Source organism: Triticum urartu, chromosome 6 (genome assembly GCF_003073215.2).
Source record: "Triticum urartu cultivar G1812 chromosome 6, Tu2.1, whole genome shotgun sequence".
NCBI classification, from domain to species: domain Eukaryota; kingdom Viridiplantae; phylum Streptophyta; class Magnoliopsida; order Poales; family Poaceae; genus Triticum; species Triticum urartu.
Genome location: NC_053027.1, coordinates 409,942,835 through 409,965,638, shown reverse-complemented (window position 1 = coordinate 409,965,638; position 22,804 = coordinate 409,942,835). Strand labels below are relative to the sequence as shown.

At 45.9% G+C, this 22,804-nt stretch overlaps 1 protein-coding gene across 1 annotated transcript; it reads left to right on the top strand.

Annotated features, from left to right (window-relative positions):
- Positions 1-251: 251 nt before the first annotated feature.
- On the top strand, positions 252-1,691 carry LOC125512146 (LIM domain-containing protein PLIM2b-like). The gene is made up of 5 exons (XM_048677223.1): positions 252-488; positions 650-749; positions 820-845; positions 961-1,050; positions 1,193-1,691. The coding sequence occupies exons 1-5, from the start codon at positions 354-356 to the stop codon at positions 1,478-1,480; spliced, it is 639 nt and encodes a 212-aa protein (XP_048533180.1). The 5' UTR covers positions 252-353; the 3' UTR covers positions 1,481-1,691.
- The last annotated feature ends 21,113 nt before the right edge of the window (positions 1,692-22,804 follow it).

Here is a 22,804-nt window from a genome sequence, read left to right as displayed (position 1 = left end):
GGAATGGACAGGCACTTAATCCAGACACGGCACGCCCATGAAAAGAGGAGAACCAGAGAAAGGAAGCAAACATCAGAGGGCCATTACTTCCAAAATTAAACAGTGCTTTTAGATAGACTGGTTTTGTGCGGTCTGGAGCCCATGCATCTCCTATCTTTGCTCTCAAGCCCACCATGCCCCGCGCCCTTTTAAAGTGTCGCCCATCGCGGTCTCCATCTCGTTCTCGAGACGCCACGCTGGTTCCTCTTAAAGAGTCCATTCACGTCGCTCGCCGACCAACCGGAGGAGACGCGCCCGAATAAGAAGAAGACCGCGCGTCCCCATTGCTCGGCCGATCACCGGCGCCGATCGCCATGTCTTTCACCGGCACGCAGGACAAGTGCAAGACGTGCGACAAGACCGTCCATTTCATCGACCTCCTCACCGCCGACGGCGTCTCCTACCACAAGACATGCTTCAAGTGCAGCCACTGCAAGGGGACCCTCTCGGTATGCATTGCGGCCCCGGCCTCAGCTAATGCTTTTCACCTTGAACTCAACGGCAATATGTTTCGCTTTTGTGTCCTATTATTATATATATGTGTATACGTTTGTGCAAAATGGGAATATTGGCAACATGGCTTGCGTTTCATTTTCTGCATGGCCTCTAGATGTGCAACTACTCTTCCATGGATGGTGTTCTCTATTGCAAGACCCATTTCGAACAGCTCTTCAAGGAGACGGGGAACTTCTCAAAGAATTTTACGCCAGGTAATGCGAAACCGTAGTCCTAGCATACTGCTGACCAACAGATATTTTGACCTTTTGTTCCGTTACTCAGGTGGCAAATCCGCAGAGAAGAGCGAGGTACAGTTCCAGTGTGCAAACGTCGCATCTTCCCTTCTCAGAGATTATTCACCGATTCACGTCACATGTGTCAATGGGTAAACTATTTACATAGCGAATTCAAAATCAACTGCAGGCAAAGGCTCCAAGCAAGATGTCATCTGCCTTCTCTGGAACTCAAGATAAATGCGCGGCCTGCCAAAAGACCGTGTACCCATTGGAGAAGGTAAGAGGGATGATGTAATGTTACTTCGATAGTGGAGCAAGAGGCAGACATCGATTGAGTTGCCAAATATACATGCAAGATCACGAAAATAATTTGGCACGCGAATAATAACAACATTGCAAATCTTTACGTTTCGGTTCAGCTAACTTTGGAGGGCGAATGCTACCACAAGAGCTGCTTCAAGTGCTCGCATGGTGGCTGCATCTTGACGACCTCCTCGTATGCCGCTCTCAACGGAATCCTCTACTGCAAGATCCATTTCTCACAGCTGTTCAAGGAGAAGGGAAGCTACAACCATCTCATCAAGACCGCGCAAACAAAGAAGGAGAATGTGGAGGCTGCGGCTGCGGCAGAGGCAGGGGCGGAGGCAGTAGCTGCTGCTGCAGCAGCAACAGCAGAGCCGGAAGCACCACCGCAAGATGAAGAATAGAGCAAAGATTAGGAGCAAACCAAAGGAAACAACAGAACCAAATATTATATATAAAAAAAGGCTCCGCAATTTACAGATAGTAATTTGCAATACTTCCTTCCCTGCTTCCATTTTTGTATGGCCTCTCAAAGCTTGCTTTTGTTCAAGCTGGAATTGTATCATTTCTCGAAAACTTGTCACCTGGACATGAAACTATTGGTTTGCACAGCCAAAAATATTACTTTGTGTTACACGAATACTTTCTTTGAATTTTTTGAACATAAGGGACAAAGACATTTCTTTTGAGGCCTCGTTGATTCAAATGATTTGTAAAGGAAATTTGGAGGATTCCGGGGTTTCTAGCCTACATCTGGCATTCCAAAAAATCATGAACATAACATCCCTTTCATGTACGATGTTTTGACATACTTGTGTTTTTTCTTGTAACTCCCGTATATTGCATTTCGGTATTTCTTTATGACACCTGATATGTATCTCCGGACGAAACCTTTCTTTGGATACCCCTATTTGTTCAATGTTGTGCATCATTTCATGGCCTCCATTCATATATACATGGAACAAGAAGATTTGTTGGATTTTTAGCCCAATCTCTCTTTTCTACAGTTAAATCTCGGGGCGAGATTCAATTTGAAGGGGTCGATTGTAACAGCCAAAGAGCAACATATTTATTAGGAATTGATTGTGCATCATGACCATCTCATAAGCATCATTTTCATTCATTTTAATATGAAAATATGGATTTTTTTAGAGAAAAGGCACGAAGGCCCAACTCCAAATTAATGAAGCCATCAACCGGCTAGGATACAATGGTGCTGAATTACAAAAGCAAAGACTTGACCAAAAACTGAAAAATACATGCCAAATTCACTACGACCCAGAGCAGCAGCGAACAGAGCATCAAGAGAAACTGCGATCAAGCCGCCGGAGATCTTGAGCAGACAGAACAGCAGGGCCGAAGCCACTCTGCGCCGACAATTGCCGTGGACATGAAGGCCCAGACCGCTTGAAGGAAACCATCGATTCCGCCGCCCACTGCCGGAGGGGAGACCACTATCTCCCCTTCGTCCAGACCGTGCTGGACGCCCACCACCGGCCGGCAGCCAACCAGCAGACAAGGAGGGGAGCCACTGAAAGATGCGGAAGAACCCAAACGCCACCAACAACGCCATCAACCAGGGGATCCGAGCACAGCTGCCGCCACCCACCACCTAGCCGCACGCCTAACCTCCAACCACCCCTTGAACGGCGCCTCCAGGGAGGACTGAGACGCCAAAACGCCTCCGCCGTCCGGCCAAAAGGCCAAGACTTTCGCCCGAAGCAGGAAGGGGGACGAGGGGGACGGATCTGGAAGCCCGACCCGCCCTTAAGAGGGGAACGACACCGGAGCACCGCTGGCGTCGAGGTCGACGCGAAATCGACCAGGGGTTTCCCCCGTTCCAAGACTCCACCACCCCATCCTCGGCCAGATCTGACGGGCCAGCCACCAAATCGGGAGAGGAGGCCACTGCGAGGGGAAGGGGCCGAGAGGAAGAAGAGTCGCCCGCCGCTGCAGCAAGACCTCGCCGCCCTCATGCCACCCACGCGGCCGGAAGGGACGACCAACACCCGCGCGCGCCATCCACCGGAAAGATCGGCGCTGCCATCTCCCAGTAGAGGATTCCGCCCTGGCTTCCAGAGCCCCTCACAGTGGCGTGAGGCAGCAGATCCTCGCTGCCACCTTCACCGGAAGACGAGCAGCAGCCGGTGGGATCCTCGGGTGGCAGCGGGGCGGGGGGAGGAGGGAGGAAAGGTGACGACGGCTAGGGTTTGAGGTCGCTCCCGAGTCGCCCGCGAGGGGCGACGCGAGAGCCGCGAGGGGGGAGGAGGGTCTAGTGCCACCGATAGCCTCTCTTTCTTTGTGTTTGAAAATATGGATTAATTCAACCCTCATCTTTTTCTTAAAGTTCTAGAACCCTAAATTTGTCGATTGTCCAACATACTCTTTCAAACAAGGGTTTGCTATTTCACATCTAGATGTGAAATAGCTATCTCATATCTAAATTTATAACCGTTTGATCTTGTTTGCCTTTTAAGATTCGTACAGCTTGTTCGGCTCGTATGCGCCCTCGCTTGTGTCGCGTTTGTCACGCGCGGCGGCCCGTGTTAGGTCCATAAGAGGTGGGGCGGCCCGTATACTGTGTCGCTCGTGGCCTCTTGTTGTTGTCTATTTTTTTTTGAGGATCGCCTCTTGTTGTTGTCGCTGTGTGGGTTTCGTTAACCGTCAAAAAAAGAAGTGCGTACACCTGCCTGCCCGTTGTACGGTTGTAGGCTTTTTTGTTTCTTATACGGGTCCCCCGTTTTTGTGCTTTGTGGGCTTTCAACCAGGAGAAAGCGTAAATTGTTTTTTTTGGGGGGAGAGGAAAGTGTGTCAGTCGTTGTGTGTCCTTTGTAAGAGCTTCCTGCCAGTTGTTTGGTTTTTGTCTCCCTGGAACGTATGTGTATGAATGAGCTGACCAATGAAGTACCGGTTTTGGGAGAAGCTTCCAACCATTGTTTTTTTGTTCATTTTTCTCTTTTTATTTTTTTGTCCTATTTATATTTTTTAATGTTCATGATTTTTGTTGGTTCCAGTTGCAAGTTAATCATCAACTCGTAACTGGACACACCCTTGTTTTATTTCAGTTTGCTGGACAATCTTTGATCGTTTTTAGTTGTAGCTGCAAGTCAACAATCGACTTGCAACTGGGTCTGGCTCTTTTTTCGTCCCAGTTGCAAGTCCATCATTGACATGCAACTAGGTCCTTAATTTTTTGTTTTGTCCGAGTTATAAGTTCACTCATGACTCGCAACTGGCTGTGAGATTTTTTTTGACCCAATTGCAAGTCCACCATTGACTTGCAACTGGGTTCAACCATATTTTTATCCAGTCGCAAATACACTATCGACTCACAACTAGGAACATAATTTTCTTTTCCAGTTGCAAGTCCACCCTTGAGATGCAAGCGGGCATTTTATTTGATAAACATTTCTATTTGTTGAACCATTTGTGAATACGCGCCTTTGCTGCTTGTCCAGCACCATCTCGCAACTAGGGCTTGACTTTTTTGGTTCCCGTTGCAAGGCAACCATCGACTTGTAACTAGGCCCCTTGATCTTTTATTTGGTTGCAGATGCAAGTCAATCATTGACTCGCAACTAGGCCCAACCTTCTTTTTGTCCCAGATGCAAGTCCACCATTGACAGGCATCTGGGTTCTTAATCTTGTTTGCCCAATTGCAAGTCCACTCATGACTTGCAATTGGACCCAATATTTTTCACCCAATTGCAAGTCCACCATCCACCTGCAACTCGGTTCGATCTTTCTTTTCTCTAGTTGCAAATCCATTATCGACTCGCAACTGGGCCGGCAATTTTCTTTTTCAATAACAACTCCATCATTGACATGCAAGTGGGCACTTGATCATTTTTTATTGATAAACAGAATTTGAATACGCGCCTCGGTTGCAAGTCCATCACCGACTCACAACTAGCGGTTGACTTTTTTGTTTTAGTTTCAAGTCAACCATCGACTCGCAACTGGGTACGCCCTTGTTTTGTCCCAGTTGCAAGACAACCATCGATTAACAACTGGGTCCCTTTATCTTCTTTTGTTGCAGTTGCAAGTCAACCTTGACTCGCAACTAGGCCTGATCCTTTTCTATGTCTAAGTTGCAACTCCATCATTGACACGCAACTGGATACTTTTTTTTGCCCGAGTTGCAAGTCCACCCATGACTCGCAATTGGACCCAATATTTTTATTTCATATAGCTTGTCAGAAACATTACACTCTAGTTGTCAGTTTAATTCAATTTGTGTCGAATTACCTGTTTTTATTTTCATATAGCTTGCCAAAAAAATTACATCCAATTGCCAGGATTATTTGTTATGCTTGCCTGCCTGGTTAATTTGTTATAAGTTAGCATGAAGCTTGATAAAAAAATGTGTACTGACCATTTTGTGGCGCCCCCAATTTGACCGTACACTAATCATGCACGCAAATGTGTACGATCAAGATCAAGGACTCACGGGAAGATATCACAACACAACTCTACAAATAAAATAAGTCATACAAGCATCATATTACAAGCCAGGGGCCTCGAGGGCTCGAATACAAGAGCTCGATCATAGACGAGTCAGCGGAAGCAACAATATCTGAGTACAGACATAAGTTAAACAAGTTTGCCTTAAGAAGGCTAGCACAAACTGGGATACAGATCGAAAGAGGCGCAGGCCTCCTGCCTGGGATCCTCCTAAACTACTCCTGGTCGTCGTCAGCGGGCAGCACGTAGTAGTAGGCACCTCCGGTGTAGTAGGAGTCGTCGTCGACGGTGGCGTCTGGCTCCTGGGCTCCAACATCTGGTTGCGACAACCAGGTAGAAGGGATAGGGGGAAAAGAGGGAGAAAGCAACCGTGAGTACTCATCCAAAGTACTCGCAAGCAAGAAGCTACACTACATATGCATGGGTAACAAATGGAATAAGGGTATCATATGTGGACTGAACTGCAGAATGCCAGAATAAGAGGGGGATAACTAATCCTGTCGAAGACTACGCTTCTGGCAACCTCCGTCTTGCAACATGTAGAAGAGAGTAGAAGGAAGTCCTCCAAGTAGCATCGCATAGCATAAACCTAACCGATGATCCTCCCCTCGTCGCCCTGTGAGAGAGCGATCACCGGTTGTATCTGGCACTTGGAAGGGTGTGTTTTATTAAGTATCCGGTTCTAGTTGTCATAAGGTCAAGGTACAACTCCAAGTCGTCCTGTTACCGAAGATCACGACTATTCGAATAGATTAACTTCCCTGCAGGGGTGCACCACATACCCCAACACGCTCGATCCCATTTGGCCGGACACACTTTCCTGGGTCATGCCCGGCCTCGGAAGATCAACACGTCGCAGCCCCACCTAGACCAACAGAGAGGTCAGCACGCCGGTCTAAACCTAAGCGCCCAGGGGTCTGGGCCCATCGCCCTTAGCACACCTGCACGTTGCGAACGCGGCCGAAAGCAGACCTAGCCTAGTGGCCTTCCAGTCCAATCCGGCGCGCGCCACTCAGTCGCTGACGTCACGAAGGCTTCGGCTGATACCACGACGCCGGGATACCCATAACTACTCCCGCGTAGATGGTTAGTGCGTATAGACCAAATGGCCAGACTCAGATCAAATACCCAGATCTCGTTAAGCGTGTTAAGTATCCGCGAACGCCGACAAGGGCCAGGCCCACCTCTCTCCTAGGTGGTCAGAACCTGCCCTGCCGCTCCGCCTCAAAACTCCACTCGCGGGTGCTCCTCAAGCCGACCCGTCTTTAGTCACCACATGTATCATGTATAAAGTATATAGCATATACCCGTGATCAACTCCCGAGTGATCACGGCCCGATAGTATAGCATGGCAGACGGACAAGGATGTAGGGCCACTGATGATAAACTAGCATCCTATACTAAGCAATAGGATTGCAGGTAAAGATAACAACAGTAGTAGCAAGGACAGGCTATGCATCAGTATAGGATTAACGGGAAGCAGTAACATGCTACGCTACTCTAATGCAAGCAGTATAGAGAAGAGTAGGCGATATCTGGTGATCAAAGGGGGGGCTTGCCTGGTTGCTCTGGCAAGAGAGAAGGGTCGTCAACTCCGTAGTCGTACTGGGTAGCAGCGGCGTCGGTCCCGGTGTCTAGCGAGAGAAGAGGGGGGAGAAACAATAAATATTTAAGCAAACAGATGCATAGCGATGCATGACATGACAAGTATCGGTGCTAGGGGTGCCCTATCTCGGTATGAGGTGATACCGGTGAAGGGGGGAAACATCCGGGAAAATATCCCCGGTGTTTCGCGTTTTTGGACAGATGAAACAGAGGGGGAAAGTTGCGTGTTCGCTATGCTAGGGATGCGTGGCGGATAAACGGGCTGCGTATTCAAATTCGTCTCGTCGTTCTGAGCAACTTTCATGTACAAAGTTTTTCCATCCGAGCTACGGTTTATTTTATATTAATTTTAAAAGATTTAAATCATCTTTAGGATTTATTTAATTAATCTAATCAACATTATTCAGAATAGTGTCTGCTGACGTCATCATGACGTCAGTATGACTTGGTCAACCTGACAGGTGGGTCCCGATCGTCATTAACTGTTTAGTCTAATTAGGGTTTAACTAATCTAATTACTGTTTATTTAACCTAACTAGTTAATTAGATTAGTTAATTAGGATTAATTAACTTAATTAACTAATTAGTTAATTTAATTATTGATTAATTATTTATATTTTTTATATTTTTTTTCTTTTTTTATAATTCGTTTTTTTATTAAACGTTCTGGGGCGGGCCCCACATGTCTGTGGCCCCAAGGGCCTAACGGGCACAGGGCGGTGCGAGCACGGGCATCGCCCGAACGGGCATGGGTGCTGGGCGCCCAAGACGGTCCAGGCGCGGCCCGCCGCACGGTGGGAGTGGTAGCGCGCCGGCGAGGTTTGGCCGGGGCGCCACCGGCCGGAGCAGTGCGGGCGGGGGCATGGGTCAAAGGTGGCGGCGGCCGTGATCGCAGTAGCGCGCGGGAGGCCGCGCGGGGCAGTGGGCGAGGCCGGCACGAGATGCGGGCGCAGGGGAGCAGGGCGCGGGGGCCGGGGTGCCGGAGTTGGCCACGGGCGTAGCGGCGTCGCCGGCGCAGGGGGGGGGTTCGGTGGCCGCAGCGGAGGCGGCAGGGGGGCTGCGGGCCACGGCAGGGGCGGTGCGCGGGCACGGCGCGGTGAACGCGCATCGGACGCGGCCCGGAGCGCGTCAACCGCGGGCGAGATTGGCGGGGACCGCGGCGACGAGTGCGAGCGCGCGAGGGAGAGGGGGGGAGCAAGGCGGGGCTCACATCAGGCATGTAGGGAACGGGGCAGTGGGGCTTGGGGAGGACGACGGCGATGACGTGCGTAGGAGGGAGGCAGACCGGTGAGGTGGAGGAGGCAGTCCGACGAGGGAGCTCTGGCGACAGGCGGCGGGGCGGCGTCGGGCACGACGGGCGCAGCGCCTCGATCCAGCGAGGGAGGGGATGAGGACGAGCGACGATGGTGTAGGCGAGTGGCTTGAGGAGAGGAGAAGGCCTCGGCGAGGTTTTCGGGCGGCAGTGGTGCGATGCACGGCGACGAGGCGATGCGGACGGCGTCGAGGGGGGTTTCGTCCCCGATCCAGATTTGGATCGGGAGAGGGGGAACATGGGAGCGAGTGGGGGGGGAGTGGTGCGTTGGGGGGGTTAGGGTTTCGGGGCAGGGGGTGGGGGTGGCCTATAGGCCAGGGGATGGCCGGCTGGGCCATGGCCCAGTTGGGCCAAGGGGTCCAGTGGGGGGTGGTCTCCTTTTACCTCTTTTTTTTTGATTAGTTTTCTTTTCTGTTTTTGTGTTTTCTTTTCCTTTTATTTATTCTTTCCTGCTTTATTGTAGTTGCATTCTATTTTAGTAAAACATACACCTAGTATCTAAATTAGTATTACAACCTAGTCCATAGTCACAAAAAGTTTAGACCCCAAATAACTTACTTTGACATTTTATTAAATATAAAAGTTATTCAAATAATCATTTTTACTACTGTTTTATTCATCTCATAGTATTTAAACATTTTATAAATGTGTGGTTTTTCCCCATAATTATCTATGCAATATTTGGTTCACTCCGAACATTTTGATTTTAATATTTGAAAACTTTTATTGTTTGCCAAATTTTGAATTTGAATTTGAATCGGTTTCGAACTAACTGGAGATTAGCAACTATGAACGAGGTGACGTGGCATCATTAGCAGAGGATCTCTGTAGCTTAATTACCCGGGCGTCACACATTTGCATCGGTCAGAGTAGCATGAAAAAGTAACTTTGTCATTGTCTTGTAGCGAACACATGGCCAGTGTGCTTGTTCGTAAGAAAAAATAATGTAGAAGTTTAACTCTACTTTATAGCAAAAACAAAGGATATGTATTGTAGCACAGCGCAGCATCAGCATGCATGCTACTGTAGCGTTCTGTATCGTTGGCACTGCGTTCTAGTGTAGTTCGATTGCGACGCACCCAAGTAACAGCGTGCACACGCCCACCGCACGGAATGGTCGCTCTGCGACGTACACTACTTAGATTTTTTTGACCAAACAAACAAACAGTGTTGATATCATACTTAGATGTGAGATATTATCTCACATCTAGATGAGATATAGTCTTGCCATGGCCTCAAGTTCATCATGTGGGCCCACTAAAATTTAAGGATTAAAAAGATTTTATTTTGATTTTGGATTAAACTAATTAAAATGAAAATTGATAATACATATAGATTTTTTACCTATTTAAATTGAGGATTTTAGATGGTGAAATCTCTTGAAAGCCTATATTTAGCCTTACAATATTTTTAGGAACCTACAGTAATTATTCCATAAAATTTTCAGGAATATATAACACACTTAAAGTTTAACTCCAAATACAAATTTATAAGGATTTATATACATATAAAATATAAACACATTCCAGAATTATAACCTTTTATGTGGCTTGAAAATAGCTAGAGGCTTCACCTAAATTTTTCATGATTTTTGATACCCCCTGTTAATTTAAAACGCAGCAACTAATTATGAGAACCATGCTACCTCGAGGGCGGAAGGCTGTGTGAGGCGACGAAGCCATGGAGGGCTCCGGCAAACTGCTGCTAGTGAGAGAGAACAACGCAAGTAAGATCTTCTCCTCAACACCTCGCGCTGGGAGGCATCCGAGATGACAAGTGCGCGGCCAGCCCAAATCTCGGCCGGCCGGCCGGCGCCTAGTATTGGACTTCAAGTTTTAGAATTCTCCAAAGTCAAATTTATTTAAGTTTGACAAACTTTATGGAAAAATTTGCTAATATCTACAACATCAAATGCACATAATATGAAAATATATTTTATAATGACTAATGAGATTAATTTGATGTTCTAGATATTAAACTTGGTCAAACCTAAACTGGTTTGACTCTGGACAAGCGCAAGACTTCTTATTTTGAAAACAGAGAGGGGTGCTTGAAAGTTGAAACTAGAACAACGATCATTATCAATAGGCACACATTGTAACAAAAGATACACTAAGAAAGATACTTCTATTAGACGAAAATAAGACTATGTATTACGGTTCTGTCTATAATAAAGTCTATCTAAAGACTAAGTATGTAGCACGACTGAGATGGTATCGCGACTAAGCTTCAAATCATCAAACGAGGCACCAACGTCGAGCAGCTCTTCGAAGTTCTGTCCAGCCAGCCTCATGATCCGGAAGGCCTGCTCCTTCCCCGTCTGTTCAACTACAACTGATCTGCAGTATGCAAAGAGCACCGCGATTTTCCGCGTACTCCCAAACTCCTTGGTGACCATGTTACCAGCAGGGAACCGTACCCTCAGCTTGCAGACCGTCTCTCCTTCCATAGGCTGCCCGTCGTCCACCGCAGGTGCCTTTATCTCCTCAACCTTGGGCGCCGGAGCCGCCTCGACCTCGTCAACCTTGGGCGCCGGAGCCGGTTGTGCATCAGAGGCAGCGGTGTTAGGCATTGCGGTTGCAGGTTCTTGTGCAGCAGGGGTTTCACCGCTTTCGAGCGTTGCCGTTCTTCGGACTATCTTGGGTTTGGACATCAAGCTGGGCTTCGACTCGGTGAACTTGCCAATGCTTGTCAGGAAATCATCGGGCTGCTGGACAAGGCCGCACCACTTATCGAGCAACTGCCCCGTGACTGGGTCGAGGACGAGCACGGCTGGAAGCTGATCATGATGGACACTGTAGTAGGAGCACACCTTGAGCCCCTCGTCGCCTTCCCGCCCCCTCTTCTCCAGAAGCAAGAAGATGAAATTGTCCTTGATCACCTGGACGACCACCTCGTTCGACCACAGGTCTCGGTTGTGTTGCTGCGACTTGAAGTCGCCGCTTGACTGTAGGTTCACCAGCAGCCAACGGTCCTTGCTCGCCGCGTGTGCTTTGGCGTTGTGGAAGCTTCCACCGAACATGATCTCGTACGGAGGCCGGAACAGCTCTTCCAGCGTCTTCTCGGTCTGGCCCGGTTGCCCCTCCAGTGCCTCCATGCGGCCGTCGTTGCTGTCAGTTTCCGCCGCCTCCAAGTAGGCGCCGTCGTCGTCCGACTCCGTGCCGTGGTACTCGTCCTCCGCCTGCATGTCACCGTAGTCGTACTCTTCTTCCATCGCCACCTTGTCCTCTTGCCTGTTATCTTCTTCGGCCACCTTCATTTGTTCGTCATGGCCGCTCATGTTGATTTCTTCGGTTTCCTTTGAGCCGGTGTCACCATCAGATCCACACCCGGTCGCGGTCATGTCAGGAATAAATGTATATTCCATCGGCGCCGGACGATCAACAGACCATGGAGATGGCGGCGCCCTGTCAGCGTAGAAGTTGCCGTTGCCGTACAGCGTGGCGGGGATGGGATCGCGCACCCTGCCGTCGGGCACCGTTTCGGAGCGGGCAGCGACGGGAGCGGTGTCACCGTCAGATTCCCACCCGGTCGCGGGTATGTCAGGCATAGATGTATATGCCATGGGCGCCGGACGCTGGACAGACCAGGGAGATGGCCGAGCCCTGTCGGCGCTCCATATGGACGGCGCGGCGCGGGCAGTGCTGGAACCGGCAGCGTACAAGTTGGCGTTGCCGTACAGCGCGGCGGAGCGGGCGGGGATGGGATCGCGCACCGTGTCGTCGTGCATCGTTTCGGAGCGGGCGGCGACGGGGGCATCGGGCGCGGGGTCGGCGAGGCCGGTGGTGAAGTAGCGGTTGATGGCGGCCTCGAGTTGCCAGCCACAGAAGGCAAGGTGACGCTCGGCAGCCGACCGTGAGTCGCAGGCCGTGACGTCCATGAAGGAGTCGACGACTGCCTCTCGTAGGATGCCGTCCTCCATCTTGGGTTTGATCGAGCGGCGCGGTTCTCCGGTAGATGACTAGCTAGCTAGGGCTCCCCGGTTGGTTTGTTTGGTATACCGTGATTGCGCGGAGGCCTTCCTTTATATTGGTCGCGATCGATCTGCGTAGGCCGAGTATGAGAAGAAGTCGGTCGCAGATCTTCCGCGCAATTGTTAACTCTCCCAGTAATATTTGGAGTTAGTTTTTTTTTTGGAGTGAAATATTCCGGGTTAGTTTGTGCGCGTGAGACCTTGTGGGCTTTCCCATATTCCAGACTATATCGGGCCCCGGCCTGTAAAGAGGATCTACTTCGTGAATTTAAAAAACATTCATGATTTTTTTTAAATGATCACAAACTAGAAAGATGTTCATGGATATAAAAATGTTCACCATTTTAACAGAAGTAGGCTTGAAACTAAAAAAATGTTTGTGAACTTTAAAAAATTCAAGAACGTAGAAAATATTCAGAATTTCTAAAATAATACTTGTAAGTTTAAAAAATATATAGAATGAACTTTTAAAAATGTATATTTAGGCCTTTGTTAATTAATTTATTTTTTGTCATTCCTACTGCTTCAAGGTCGGTCGGAAGAGTTTGAAGAGAGCAGTAAATTTGCCGTTTTATTCGCCCTTGGGTCGTGGTGAACCCACTTGTGGACTTCGGACCCCTCCGGAATCCTTTGGAACCTTCTGGAAGCTTCCCGGTACAATACCAAAAAAACTGCACCTTTTTCCGGAACCCAAAATATGACTTTCCATATATAAATCTTTACCTCCCGACCATTCCGAGACTCCTCGTGACGTCCGGGACTCCGAACAACATTTGGTTACCACTCATCAAATATCCCAATACTACTCTAGTGTCATCGAATGTTAAGCGTGCGGACTCTACGGGTTCGAGAACTATGTAGACATGACCGATACACCTCTCCGGTCAATAACCAATAGCGGAACCTCGATGCCCATATTGGCTCCTACATATTCTACGAAGATCTTTATCGGTCGAACCGTTATGACAACATACGTTATTCCCTTTGTCATCGGTATGTTACTTGCCCGAGATTCGATCGTCGGTATCTTCATACGTAGTTCAATCTCGTTACCGGCAAGTCTCTTTACTCGTTTCGTAATGCATCAACTTGTAACTAACTCATTAGTCACTTTGCTTGCAAGGCTTCTTCTGATGTGCATTACCGAGATGGCCCAGAGATACCTCTCCGATACTCGGAGTGACAAATCCTAATCTCGATCTATGCCAACCCAAAACACACCTTCGGAGATACCTGTAGAGCATATTTATAATCACCCAGTTACGTTGTGACGTTTGATAGCACAAAAGGTATTCCTTCGGTATCCGGGAGTTGTATAATCTCATAGTCGAAGGAATATGTATTTGACATGAAGAAAGCAATAGCAATAAAACTGAACGATCAATATGCTAAGCTAACAGATGGGTCTTGTCCATCACATCATTCTCCTAATGATGTGATCCCGTTCATCAAATGACAACACATGTCTATGGTTAGGAAACTTAACCATCTTTGATTAACGAGCTAGTCTCTAGTAGAGGCTTACTAGGGATACGTTGTTTTGTCTATGTATCCACACATGTATCAAGTTTCCGGTTAATACAATTCTAGCATGAATACTAAACATTTATCATGATATAAGGAAATATAAAATAATAACTTTATTATTGCCTCTAGGGTATATTTCCTTTATACCCGTCACTTGATACTACCCCCGTCCTGGATCTTTTGGAAGCTAGGGTGTCCAAGGAGGATAATGAGAGGTTGTGTGCGGCCTGCAGCGGCAAGGAAATTGCGGATGCATTATTTCAGATTGGTCCTTTGAAGGCTCTAGGCCCAGATTGTTTTCCTACTAGATTTTTTCAGCAGTATTGGAGCACTTTTAAGGACAGCGTGATTTGTTCTGTCAAGAAATTTTTTAGGACTGGAATTATGCCAGAGGGAGTAAATTCTACTTCCATTATTCTGATTCCTAAAAATTCTAATCCTACTAATTTGATTGATTACATGCCCATTAGTCTACGCAATGTCATTTACAAGGTTATTTCCAAATGCCTTGTTAATCGTTTGAGGCCACGATTGGATGACATTATTTCTCTGGAGTAGAGTGTGTGTATTATTGTGAGGATGACCACAGACAATTCTCTTGTGGCCTTCGAATGAATCCATCATATTAAACATGAAAAGGAGCCAACAAGGAGTTTTTTTGCGTATAAGCTTGATTTGTCCAAAGCATATGACAGGGTTGATTGGGTGTTCTTGAAGCAGGTGATGCAAAAGCTGGGTTTCTCTCATCGGTGGGTGGACTGGATGATGTCTTGTGTCACATCGGTGAGTTATTCTGTCAAATTAGATGGAAACCTCTTGGATTCATTTGCACTGTTGCATGGTCTTTGGCAATGGTACCCCCTTTTGTAAGTGCATCTAGTGCCCCTTAGTGATTTTGGTGTATTGAAGACTTATAGGTTAAGGGACTAATGCGTGTGTGAGTGTACACAGGTCTATAAGTTTATGAGGAGTTTGATATTTACAGGAAAAGTCGACCCCTAAAAATGAATATCTTCGACTGAAGATTTTGGTATTTCTGAAGACTTTCATGAAGACTTTGAAAGTGAAGAAATTGGTGTGTCCGTGAAGACTTGATATTCATGCGAGGAATATGAAGCTTGAAGACTTTCGTTAGTTTTATTTTTCTCTTTCTTGAGTCATAGGAAACACCGTACTGTTAAAGGGGGTCGAGGAAATACTAAGGAAAAATTTCCATGTGATGCTCAACTCAAAATCCTACACCTACCAATCCCTTCGAGTGAAGCCATTGGAAATCTCATACAGTTCAGTCAATTTCTTCAGTGACAGAGACGAAGTTCTTCTGGTCCCTGAGAAATTTGTCCTGACTGAGGAGTTAGGAATTCGCCAGTGCGGATTGCCTACACAGTGAGGAACATGATAGCCCTGAGGATTCTACTACTCAAAATTCCGACCGTTGCTGTGCTATGCGCCAGCTGTCCCAAAATATCTATCCACCTAACGGTCATATCATTGAAGGGCATTTATGTCTTATCATGTCGGGCTACTCCCTAGGCTATAAATAGCCGCCCCCTACAACCACTAGCGGGTTGGCTGCTTCGAGAGAAACTAACACTTGTCATTTGAGAGCAACCCATCCTCCGAGGACTTTGAGCGAAAATCATCAAGTGAGGAAAAACCAAAAACCCAAAACCCAAACACCTACAAACCCCAAGTGATTGAGCATCACTGAAGAGATTGATCCTGAGTGGATCCGACGCTTGTTACCTTTGAAGACTGTGCTTCTTCCAGATGGTTAGGCGTCATGGTCTAGAGCATCCAAGAGGAATTGTGGATCGCCGAGTGACCAAGTTTGTGAAGGTTTGGAAGTCGCCTGAAGACTTACCACGAGTGATTGGATGAGGTCTGTGTGACCTTAGTTCAAGGAGAATACGGTGAGGACTGGGTGTCTTGGACTAAGTGTCCTTGACTGGGTGTCCGGGACTGTGTGTCCTTGAGTTTAAATACTCAGCCGCTCCAACCAGACGTACAACTGAGACAGCAGTTGGAACTGGTCTACCAAATCATTGTCTTCACCGAGCGTACTAGTTCTATTTCCTCAACTCTTTCATTTCCTCATAACTATGTTGTATGTTTGTTCATATCTGTGTTTGAAGACTTTGACCGAAGACTTTCTCAATTTCCTCAGTTCAATTTCTTCAGTCTGTTTGTCTTCATCCTGTGTTATCCTGTGATTACGCTTCCTGTACTCTGTGCCTGTCTTCATTTCATCATGATGACTATGCTTGTATTCTGTTATGTTTACTTTTGAGTACTTATTCCGTCGCTAGTAGTTCTTCGCTAAGGAATTTCCTCACCGGCAAATTCCTCAGTGAAGAATTTCATAAAAATCGCCTATTCACCCCCCTCTAGTCAATATAACACACTTTCAATTGATATCAGAGCAAGGTACTCCCTTGTTCTATGTGATTTTGGTTTAACCGCCTGGAGTTTTAGTTATGTCGACCGCAGGTATGATCAAGGTCTCTGCTGGGTGTCCTACCTTCGATGGGACGGACTACCCCTACCGGAAGAATAAGATGCGAATGCATCTTGAAGCAATTGATAACGATCTCTGGTATGTTGTGAAAAATGGTGTTCCCTCAGTCACACCTTCTCTGAATGCTGCCGATGTGAAGAGATTCAAGCAACTCGACTCTCAAGCGAAGAATATCATATGTGGCTATCTGAGCAAAGGACAGTATGGCAGAGTGAGTGCTTTGGAAACAACGAAGCTTATCTGGGACAGGTTGTCCAAAGTGAATGAAGGAGTCTCAACTCAGCGTGACTCTCGAGTTGATGTTCTTCGCAATCTCTTCAACCGCTTCAAAAGACTCGATAATGAAAATGTTCAACAAACCTTCGATCGCCTCACTGACATCTCAAATGAGCTTCAAGCACTAGGTGCCACTAACATCACTGACCATGAGGTGGTGAAGAACGTGCTGATTCCTCATTTGACACTCTGGCATTGATGATACAAGAACGTGCTGATTACAAGTCACTTGATCCCGCTGATATTCTCGAGAGGCTAAATACTCATGAGTTCCAACTTGCTGAAAAGAAAGATCTCTATGGTTCAAGCTATGGCAGAACACATGCACTGAAGACCAAGGCAGTATCTGAGTCCAAAGATGAAGACTCTGGTAGCAGCCTTGGTGATCCTGAAGAACTGAGCCATGATCTGGCTCTGCTCGTGAAGAAGTTCCAAAAGTTCTCAAGACGTGGTCGCCTTGGAAGATCCTCAAGGAGCAATGATTCCTCATCCAGTGACTACAAGAAGAGGCTCTGTCACAAATGCAAGAAACCTGGACATTTCATTCAAGATTGTCCTCAGTGGGAAAAGGAATCAAAGAAGAAGAAATACAAGGATTACAGTTCTGATGATGCGAAGAAAAAGAAGAAATCCACAAAATCCTCATCATCAAAATTCTCCAAGCCTTCATATCACAAGAAGAGCATCTCCAAGAAGGCCATGGCATTTATTGGCAAGGAAATGGACTCTAAAGCTGAATCTGAAGAAAATGAGGAAGATGAGTCATCTGAGGAGTCCGAATCCGGAGTGGCGAGCCTAGCTCTCGCTACTTCATTCGTCAGCAAGTCTATCTTCAACACTGAAGAAAATTACCTCACCAACAAGGCTGATGAAGGCGATGATGACTACGCTCCCACCTATTGCTTCATGGCAAAGGGTGCCAAGGTACTCAAATATACCTCCTCTGAATCAAGTGAGAATGAATCTGATGAAAACCTTAAGCCCAACTATTCTAAACTTGCTAAGATAGCTATAAAACAACAAAGGGCTTTAGAAAAGGTTCAAAACATGCTAAATAAAAGTGATGATATGTTTGGTGAAGAAATGGATCGCACTGAAACTTTGACTGAAAATCTTCAGAGACTTCAGTCCAAGCTTGACAAATTTCAAAGTCGTCATAACACTCTCTTATCGGATCATGAGAAGCTTTCTTATGAATTTCTTCAAAGAAAGCAAGACCTTGAGAAGCTAAGAGTGAGTTATGAAGATCTTCAGAAGGAGCACGATTCATTACTTGCTCAACAAATCAGCGCATCTCAGGAAGAATTTGTTCCTCCATGCTTGAAGTGCATTGAACGTGAATCTGCTAATTCTTCACCTGAATGTTCAAATGCTGCTAATGTTTCAAATTCTTCACATGCCTCTGCTATCACTAATTCCTCATCTGAGGACATTGCTAGTATCACTGACGATGCAGGGCTGAAGGAATTGTACACGACAGGCATGTACAAAAGCCTCAAAGGGCATCAGGCTCTTTGTGATGTGCTTAAAAAGCAGATCCTCAACAGGAACCCTAGGAAAGAGGGTATCGCCTTTGAGAGGAAACTCAATGCTGATGGTACATATTGGAAGCCTGAGCAGTACCCCAAAACTACATGGGTTGCTGCAAAGGGACCTCCAGTTGATCCATCTAACTTATCTGGATTTGCATGTGAATCTCCTCATTCTGATGATGAGTCAATTGACTCCAACTATAAGCTATTCAAAAATCAGAATGGTGAAGTATTTGCTAGATATATTGGCACTAACTGCAGGAACGGCTCCCCTATGAAGAAAATCTGGGTTCCCAAAAGATGTCTTGATAATCTTCAGGTGAATGTCATCATGACACCACCTGTGAAGAATAGGAACCCCAGATCAAATTCTTCATATGGACCAAATTCCTCATATGGAGCAGAGTCCTCATATGAACATCATCATGCTAACCCGTCTGTTTCGCAGGGAAGATCTAAGGATTATGGATATGTGCATTATTCTTCAAATCATTATGTCCATAAGTCCTCGAAGAATTTCTCTGCTTACTTTTATGCTTACTCTAACCCCTCTTATGTGAAACGAAATGGACTGGCTTCTATGCCATCCTTCTCGTATGGAGCTCGCAGAATGATGAACTCTTTGCCACCCCTTCAGATGTGGGTGGTGAAGAAAAAGAACTAATCTCTTCTGCAGGGTCAGGTCTCTAGACACACATAATCATCTGAAGAATTTGCTGGAGACCTGAGCATGCCTGAAAGGACGCAGGCTAACCATGAAGAAATGAACTTTCATTTCTCACGTCCTCATATTGCTTTATCAGTTCTTTTACTTGATGAAATTGATCTGATGAATTGATGTCATATTCTTCACTGAGAAAGTATATGAGTCTGTAAGCTGCACTAATTCATCTGCAGGATGATGAACCCAAAGCCACTGAGTGGGTCCTTGATAGTGGATGTACAAACCACATGACTGGTGACAAGAATCTATTGATGGATGCTCCATTATCTCCGTCGCATCTGAAGCATATCATCTTTGCTGACAAGGCAAAAGTCAGGTATTGGGTCTAGGTAAGGTTGCGATTACAAAGGATCGACACATGGACAAAGTCATGCTTGTTGAGTCCTTAGGATACAACCTTATGTCTGTCTCAATGCTTTGTGATCTTGATATGGTTGTTGTCTTTGGCAAGTACCGTTGTGTTGTGGTTATGGAAGCTGACAATTCCAAAGTCTTCGAAGGCTTTAGGAGAGGAGACCTGTATATTGTTGATTTCTCTACAGGACCACAACCAGCCGTGTGCTTACTTGCAAAAGCTTCAGAAGGCTGGCTCTGGCATCGACGACTTGGTCATGCAGGCATGAGGAATTTGCACACGCTTGCGAAGAAGAAGCATGTCATTGGCATCGAGAATGTCAAATTTCTCAAGGATCACCTATGCGGAGCCTGTGAAGCTGGGAAGATGACTAAGGCCAAGCATCCAGTGAAGACTATCATGACCACCACTCGCCCATTTGAATTGCTTCACATGGATCTCTTTGGTCCTAATCATTATTCTGCTATTTCAAATGAAGCATCTCAATATGGCTTTGTTATTGTTGATGATTATTCTCGCTACACATGGGTACACCTTGTTACTTACAAACATGAAGTGCAGGAAGTCTTCAAACGATTCTCCTCGAGGGCTTCAACCAACTTTGGTGTGAAGATCAAGCACATCAGAAGTGACAATGGCACTGAGTTCAAGAATTCTGGTCTCGATGACTATCTTGATGAACTTGGTATTACTCATGAGTTATCTGCTCCTTACACTCCTCAGCAGAATGGCGTCGTGGAGCGCAAGAACAGGACTCTTGCTGAGATGGCTCACACTATGCTTGATGAATACAAAACGCCTCGTCGTTTCTGGACTGAGGCAATTGATACTGCGTGCCACATCATCAACAGAGTATATCTTCACAAATTCTTCAAAAAGACTGCCTATGAACTCCTCACTGATAAGAAACCCAATGTAAGTTATTTTAAAGTTTTCGGTGCTAAATGTTAGATTAGAGATCCTCATCACAACTCAAAATTTGCACTGAAAGCACATGAAGGTTTTATGCTTGGTTACGGAAAGGACTCGCACACCTACAGAGTCTTCAACAACGTTCTTCACAAAGTTGTTGAAACTGTAGATGTGCGGTTCGATGAAACTAATGGCTCGCAAAGAGAGCACCTACCTACTATGATAGATGAACCAGCACCTGAGGAAACTATCAAGTTCAAGGCCACTGAGGATGTCATTCCTACTGAAGAATCTGCTGAAGAATTCATTCCAGAACATGAAGAACATCGAGCTAATGCACCTGGAGAAAATGCTGAAGAAAATGGTGCTGAAGAAAATGCTGATCAAACTCTTCAACGACAACCAGCTCATCCTCGCATTGCAAAAGAAGTGCAAGTTGAAAAGATCATCAATGACATCAAAGCGCCAGGTCCTCTCACACGCTCAAAAGCTTCACATTTGTCTAACTTTTATGGGCAGTATGCTTTTGTCTCTATTACAGAGCCCACTAAGGTAAATGAAGCATTTCTGGAGCCTGAGTGGATTCAGGCCATGCAAGAAGAATTACATCAGTTCGAGCTCAACAATGTCTGGGAACTGGTCAAACGTCCAGATCCTTGCAAGCACAATATCATCGGCACAAAGTGGATCTACCGCAACAAGCAAGATGAAAATGGCCTTGTGGTGAGGAATAAGGCACGGCTTGTAGCTCAAGGCTACACACAGGTTGAAGGAATTGATTTCGATGAAACTTTTGCACCTGTTGCTAGACTTGAGGCTATTCGTATATTACTTGCTTATGCTAACCATCATGATATCACTCTATATCAAATGGATGTGAAAAGTGCATTCCTCAATGGTAAGCTTGAGGAAGAAGTATATGTTGCTCAACCCCCAGGTTTTGAAGATCCAAAGAATCCTGACAAAGTCTTCAGACTCAACAAGGCCCTCTATGGCCTCAAGCAGGCCCCACGGGCATGGTATGATACTTTGAAGGAACTCTTCATGAAGAAAGGCTTCAAACCCGGTTCACTCGACCCTACTCTTTTCACTAAATCTTATGATGGTGAATTGTTTGTGTGCCAAGTATATGTTGATGATATTATCTTTGGCTGTACTGACCAACATTATAGTGATAAATTTGCCTATATGATGAGTGAAGAATATCAAATATCCAGTATGGGAGAGTTGAAATTCTTCTTAGGTCTTCAAATTCGTCAACAACACAATGGCATATTCATATCTCAGGAGAAATACCTCAAGATGTACTGAGGAAATTCGGCATGCAAGATTGCAAAGGCGTCAAAATTCCTATGCCCACAAATGGCCATCTCTGCACTGATGAAAATGGTATTGACTTCGATCATAAGGTATACCGATCCATGATAGGTTCCTTATTATGCTTATGTGCATCTAGGCCAGATATAATGCTTAGTGTTTGCATGTGTGCCCGATTTCAAGCTGCACTGAAGGAATCACACCATAAGGCTGTGAAGCATATTCTTCGATATCTAGCTCACACACCAACACTTGGATTATGGTACCCCAAGGGCTCGACTTTTGATCTTGTTGGATATTCTGACTCTGACTATGCTGGTGATCATGTGGATCGCAAGTCAACATCTGGTACATGTCATTTCCTCGGACGATCTTTGGTCTGTTGGTCCTCAAAGAAACAGAACTGCGTATCACTATCTACTGCTGAAGCTGAGTACATTGCCGCTGGTTCTTGCTGTGCCCAATTGCTATGGATGAAGCAAACTCTCAAGGACTACGGCGTCAACATGAAGAATGTACCTCTCTTCTGTGACAATGAGAGTGCCATCAAGATTGCTCACAACCCAGTTCAGCACTCGAAGACAAAGCACATTCAGATTCATCATCATTTTCTTTGTGATCATGTGTTGAAGGGCGACATTTCTATTGAGCATGTGAATACTGAAGAACAGCTAGCCGATATCTTCACAAAGCCCTTGGATGAGAAGAGATTTAGCAAGTTGCGGTGTGAGCTAAATATCCTAGAATCTTCGAATGTTCTTTGAAAAGGACACTCATCCTAACACTTATGCAAAATTGATGACTTAGATGTGCAACACATGAATAAACATTTTACTTCAATCAATGAAGAATAACACTCTTAGTGTGAAGAAATTAACGAAGAATTTGATTCTCAGAACCCTACGATAATTGTACGCGGTGTCTGAAATCATCATTCTTATACGGTGGGTCACGCCACCACCAAAAGTTGAAATTCCTCAAATTATTCATATTCTTCAACTTTGCATAGTCTTCACTGGTTCCGTCGTTTTTCTTCATTGGCTCTATATATATATGAGTTTATGTCCTCTACAGCATTCACTTATTGCTATTTCTTCAAGTTGGTTTTCTGCTAAGTGAATGTGATCGGATCCTTCCCCTCTATGCTATACTCAACCCAGTCTGTTCACAAATTCTTCATGTGTGTTCTATTTGAAACTCGTTCAAACTCTTC

Bases quoted from the DNA above. Each gene is read 5' to 3' on its own strand.
- LOC125512146 (XM_048677223.1), top strand. From the start codon at position 354: ATGTCTTTCACCGGCACGCAGGACAAGTGCAAGACGTGCGACAAGACC. The intron at 750-819 runs GTAATGCGAAAC...TCCGTTACTCAG, and splicing joins CTCAAAGAATTTTACGCCAG to GTGGCAAATCCGCAGAGAAG. The intron at 846-960 runs GTACAGTTCCAG...AATCAACTGCAG, and splicing joins AATCCGCAGAGAAGAGCGAG to GCAAAGGCTCCAAGCAAGAT.